The sequence below is a fragment of the Danio aesculapii genome, chromosome 16 (genome assembly GCF_903798145.1).
Source record: "Danio aesculapii chromosome 16, fDanAes4.1, whole genome shotgun sequence".
In the NCBI taxonomy this organism is placed as follows: domain Eukaryota; kingdom Metazoa; phylum Chordata; class Actinopteri; order Cypriniformes; family Danionidae; genus Danio; species Danio aesculapii.
In genome coordinates, this window is record NC_079450.1 from 8980767 (window position 1) to 8987157 (window position 6391).

At 37.9% G+C, this 6391-nt stretch overlaps 1 protein-coding gene across 1 annotated transcript in view; it reads left to right on the plus strand.

Moving 5' to 3' along the window:
• The window catches only part of csmd3a (CUB and Sushi multiple domains 3a), a 685206-nt gene that overhangs the window by 496167 nt on the left and 182648 nt on the right, over nt 1–6391 (plus strand). The window contains exon 52 of the mRNA XM_056474744.1: nt 5232–5405. Within this exon, the coding sequence (XP_056330719.1) occupies nt 5232–5405 (174 nt within the window). The remainder of the gene's footprint in view (nt 1–5231; nt 5406–6391) is intronic.

Sequence of the window (6391 nt, forward strand, 5' to 3'; positions counted from 1 at the left end):
GTTGACAACAAATTCTGTCCCGACCATCCAAATGTCACAGCTGAAATCACGACTCATCAGACCAGGCAATGTTTTTCTAATCTTCTATTGTCCAATTTTAGTCAGCCTGTGCGAATAGTAGGCTCAATTTCCTGTTCTTAGCTGTCAAGAGGCACCCGGTGTGGTTTTCTGCTGCTGTAGCCCATCCGCCTCAAGGTTTGACATGTTGTGCATTCAGAGATACTCTTCTGCATACCTCGGTTGTAACTAGTGGTTGTTTGAGTTACTGTTGCCTTTCTATCAGCTAGAACCATTCTGGCCATTCTCCTCTTACATCTGGTATCAACAAGGCATTTGTTCCCACAGAACTGCCGCTCACTGGATATTTTCTCTTTTTCAGACCATTCTCTTTGAACCCTAGATATAGTTGTGCATGAAAATCCCAGTAGATCAGCAGTTTCTGAAATACTCAGACCAGCCTGTCTGGCACCAACAACCATGCCACATTCAAAGTCACTTAAATCACCTTTCTTCCCCATTCTGATGCTTGGTTTGATCCTCTTGACCATGTCTACATGCCTAAATGCATTGAGTTGCTGATGTACTGTCATCATGGCAAAGCTAAAATAAACCAGTTATTAGAAATAAGTTATTAAAACTATTGTGTTTAGAAATGTGTTGAAAAAAAAAATCTTTTATTAAACAGAAACTGAGGAAAATGTATATGAGACGTGGTATTTTTCTAACCATGACAGACTCTCATTTCCCAAATGAATTGTTTTTTACATTCACAGAGACGAAATTGGATATTGCAAAATAAAAAAATAAAAACACAAATCCGACCAGGTAAACTCTCTTCCACATACCCTCTTTAACACACAATTCAAAAGCGATCCACAAATAGCTCTGAATATATGCAGTTGTGTGTTTTTCATCATCATCAGCAGGTGCGGTGTTCAGATGGTTGGGTTATCAGTGTTGTGCGTCTGCTGTAAACTACAGACGTGATGAATGTGTTTATGGCTCCCATATGAGAGGCACAATCTCAACATTAGAGGCGCTTTATGACTGATGGCGTCTGACAGGATCTGCACCCCGGCGAGATTCACCGCCGCGTCAATTTTCCAAAAACAACAACAATCAGAGGCGAGATGATGAGAAGTCCAAAACAGATGAAAAGATGATGCCGCTGTGGTTTTCCTGCTCCAGTAAAACGCTCCGCAACAATGTGTCTCGTATATATAATAAATCTCTCATCTCCTCCCTGCTGAAACATCCGCCTGCTCGCTATATTTACAGGCACTTTTTGAGATAAGTCGGAAACTGTAGCTTCCTATCGTATCAAAATACACAGTGATGTTACTCTTTTGAAGGAGTTTGCTAGAGCTGGTTTTTGCTTGTTACATTGAAAGTGTTAAAGAGTCCCTGTTATGCATTATAAAAGGTCATATTTTGGTTTGGGGGTCTCCAACAACAGGCAGATATGCATGCTAGATCAAAAACCACAGTCGTTGTCTTATAATTTGCATTATTTTTACCTAATTATCCCAACGACTCCCATATGATTCGTTTGTTCCCAAACCCAAAGTGTGTCAAGAAAATATCCCCCACACCACTACACCATCACCACCAGCCTGAACCATTGATACAAGGCAGAATGGATCCATGCTTTCATGTTGTTGACGTCAAATTCTGCATGATGTTGCAGCAGAAATTGAGACTCATCAGACCAGGCAACGTTTTTCCAATCTTCTATTGTCTAATTTTGGTGTGTGAATTATAAACCCCTCCGTGAAGCTGATCTGCACTGATTGGTCTGATGACCTAGTCAGTTGTAATTGGTTGACTGCATTCAGCACAAGACAGAGAGAAATGCCCACCATGGCTATGAAGCAGCAGAGATTATGTGAGAGCCCAGTGCAGGAATGCAATAAAGCAATGCAGTTAAACACCAGCACATTACTCTACTCTTAACGTTAACCCCAAGTAATAACAGCAACTCAGTCAATATTAATCCACACAGTGCCAAAAGTTGAACTATTTTGAAATCTGACAGCGCTGCGCATGTGAGGAACAGCTTATGGTGGCCTTAGCAAAGACAAACGGTAAAGGATCGCATGTTCAGAAATGCATTTAAACCAGTAAAGGAAGAAGCATGTGTCGCATTTTCAACATTGTTTCGGACGTAATATGTGAATAGCCCCATGAAGATTTAACCTGAGAGACACAGTACAAGCACTGATCTATAATAGATAAGTGATTACAAGCCAAACGGGGCGATTACAACTTATAACGCACAATTAAACACATATTTTGCAAACCACACAAAGTTAATCAACAATTTTACTGACACTTACATGTTATGATCCAAAGGAAGAAGAAACTGGTCCATATGAGCTGTAACAGTTACTGACAAAGTCCCATACATAATAGTTTCTGCTGCTCCTTCCTTTATAACAAATGGCCAGCAAATCCCGCATTACAGCATAGGTTATTGTATCAATCATCATAAAAATGACAGGAATAAACACAGCACTAGATTGGCTATACTGTGGTGTTGTTGTGAAAATGAATTTTAACCCTTTATTCCCCACAGCCAAATCTCTACCTGTCAGTGATCGTCATCTTTGCGTCATGATCAGTCCCGTGATCTCCCAGCCTCTGCTAGTGTCTGAAGGGAAAGACGCGTTTACGTTTTACCAGATCCAGTACTACACATTTGGTGGTGTACTGTATTGACATTGATGCGTTCAAGCAAAAGATCCGAACCCAACACGATTCATTAATTCGACTCTGAGTCGACTATTTGTTAAATAATCAATAGTTTTGAACAAGGTGCACTTTCAGATTTAAACCTCAGCTGGATGTTTTCATTCACTTAGTGCTGTTACACTCTGTGTGGAAGCTTATTTTCAAAAACCCATAATAGGGGGTCTTTAAAAGTGTATTTTTACAAACATGATCATTTCTTTAACATTGATGTGGTCAAACAATGCATTTAAATATTGCATTAAAGCTTACAATGCAAAAACTCTACATTAATTACAGTATTTTTTTTATATTTCATTAATATTAGCTAATGAAAATACAGTGCAGTTGTTCATTGTTCGTTGACTCAGTGTCTTAACTAATGTTAACAAACGCATTTAAATTTCGATAAGACATTAAATACATTATTATTGAAGTAAATACATTAACATTAACCTGATGGATCCTTGATGTTCCTTTTTTCTTTTTAAAACCATCCTTAAATTAAATTAAATCTTAAGTAAATATGAATATAGGCCGGCACGGTGGCTCAGTGAATAGCACTGTCACCTCACAGCAAGAAGGTTGCTGGTTCGAGCCCTGGCTGGGTCATTTGGCATTTCTGTGTGGAGTTTGCATGTTCTCCCCGTGTTTGCGTGGGTTTCCTCCGATTTCCCCCTCAAGTCCAAAGACATGCGCTATAGGTGAATTGGGGAAGATAAAATTGTCTATAGTTTATGTGTGTGAATGAGTGTGTATGGGTGTTTCCCAGTGATGGGTTGCAGCTGGAAGGGCATCTGCAGCGTAAAACATATGCTGGATAATTTGGTGGTTCATTCTGGTATGGTGACCCCAGATTAATAAAGGGACTAAGCTGAAAAGAAAATGAATGAATGAATGTCAGTTCATTCATAAAATTACCAAATTTCTGTAGTTTTTTTTGTTTTTTTCTTTCTATTAAATATATCTAAAAATAACTTAATAATTGACCACAGATATTAAATGGGGTGGTCCACAATGTATTTTTAAGGATTATTTAGGTTTAAAAGATGCAAAGCAATGTGTGCTCATGCTTCACTTGTAGAAAATCACGTTAATTTTAACATATATCTTTCTTTGATCATATACAGCTATATAAAAATCGTCTGTCATATTTCCTAGTTCCTCTAAAAGGCCTGCACTCAAGAGGCTCTGATTGGTCAGCAGCCGTATAGAGAGACACTGAGAGCGACCGCATAGAGAGACACTGCACGTGCTGCTGAAGATTGTGTGTGTTTACAGCAGTTTGACTGATATATGAATTTTTAGCTAAACTGTTAGCAGTGCCAAACAACGTTTTCTGTTGTTTACATCCTCGCTACAACATACCATTAATGCTAGAAACTATGTATGAAATAGATAAATTTTAACAAATAAAAATACTTACAGTTTGTGGCTCGCAATCCACAGCTTCGTCGGTTGGAGGAGTTTAGCTGAATCCAGCACTGGACTGGGAGAGATTCTGGAAGCTGCCCTTTGTCAAATGCTAGCTATATATATATATGTTTTTTTTATAATGCTCTGGAACATAATTAAAATTAAACTGTAGGCACTTCTCTTTTTGTGTCATGTCCTTTGGAAGCCCAAATACAGAAACAGAAGAAGCTCTGTGGAAATAGCAGTGTTTGGACGACATTTTAGCTTTCTCTGCTATGCCATTACAGTGCCTCTGGCCACGCCCCTTCGCTGAGTGGGTGTATGCGCATGGTGAATGCGCGTAACCTGAAGCGTTTGTGATCTCACTAGCCTGGGTGTATTTTTTTGTAGTCCTAAACTTCGTTCACTGAAGGCTTTGCTAAGCTAACTCTATAAAAGTCTCCCTTTGCATTGGAACTTTAAGCGTTTTACATTCAGAGAAGTTGTTTATGTTTACACAGCTACATTACACATCAACTAAAGGTTAAAATATGATATCGTTGTGGAGTTTAAGTATTATATTCTGGATGGAAAAAATAAAACATGAAAATAGTAAAATTCCCAAATTTCTATAGTTTTTAATTATTTTTTTTAATATTTTTGATTTTGTCTTTCCAGTAAATAAATTTAAAATGATTAAACTCTTAAAAAAGATGTAAAACATTTAAACATGTCAGAAGTGTCACAAGTCATGTCACAAGTTAGCATAAACCTACAATATGATCGAAATTGTCAGTAAACAAAACTCATTATTCAACATCGTTGTGCTTCTCACATTAACAGAATGTAAATTAATAATAAAGTCCAGATCATTTGTATTGGAAAAAGAGAAAATCAAGTTTTGCAGTAAACCTATACAACTGCAGCTATACTAAATCGATCATATGCAACTCTGACTACTGAAGCCATAAATCATTTCTAAACAGTCTTATCCATCCACAGGTCAGATATTTTCCTCATTGTGTTGTTTGTTTTCAGGGGTGTAAATCAAAGCCGTGTGTGTGTGTTGCGTGTCGATTCATTCTGTTCTCTATTGCCTTTCACTGCAGTCATTTCGTGCGGAGAGCTGCCCACTCCTCCTAATGGAAAGAAAATTGGGACGCAGACGACCTTTGGTGCAACTGCTATTTTTACCTGCAACTCGGGCTTCATTCTGGTGGGCTCCACTGTACGGGAATGTCTGCCATCGGGCCTCTGGAGCGGAACGGAGACTCACTGCCTGGGTAATACCGAAAAAAAAATAAACTTCTGTCTGTTCCAACATCAGCATGCAGCACTATAAATGCAGGTTTTTTAATGGAGATCAGGTTCTGAAAGGGCAAAGAAGAGTTCAGTGGTGTTTAGTTTGGATTCTTATACAATTAAAGGCTAAATTTATTGAATTTTTAGTTCTTAAAATATGTCCCAAGTGATGTTTAGCAACGAAATTTTCACTGGATTTCATATAATTAGTTTTTCTTCTAGAGAAATGCTCTTTGTTTGTTTGTTTGTTTGGATTGGCTACAGAACAAACCAGTGTTGGGTAAATATATGGACATACCCAAGGTTCGGTTAATGTTTACAATTAGATGTAACCTTCACTTTATAACCCAACAGTTGGGTTTTTCCATATCTGACCCAACCCAGCATTTTTTAGATTGTAATATTTAGCTTAAAGTGCAATTTAAAGGTCCCGTGAAGTGCTTTGAATTGTGCTTTTTGTCGTAACCCTAGCCCTAACCCTAACCTAGTTAAGCATTAAATGGTACTCACCATTAAATGCTACCTAAATGGTAAGTTTTTTTAGATGTTAGTATCATTGTGTTAGTCTTAAGGTTCTCTATAAGCTAGTGTGTTTCAAAACAGTGACAGAATTGCCATTTAGAAGATGTAAACATTCAAAGGTTGCAGTTTGCCACTTCCGACCGATCAACAATTTTTGTGACATCACTTTATGCTTTAGTTTCTCAACAAATCTGACCAATTAAATGCTCTTTGGTATCTGACAAGTCCCACCCCTTCAAGATGCTATTGCTATATGAGCTTGAACTGCTTTCATTGGCGGAGCTGTGATTAAAATAAAATGCTACTGGCTGTTTTTCTAAAAGGGGAGGAGCTAGTCTGTTCCACCCTCTCTTCATGTTTCAGTTAAGATTACGTCATGAAATTTAAAAACGTACATTTCTAAACACTTTACGTGACCTTTAAATTGCACTTTAAGCTGAATACT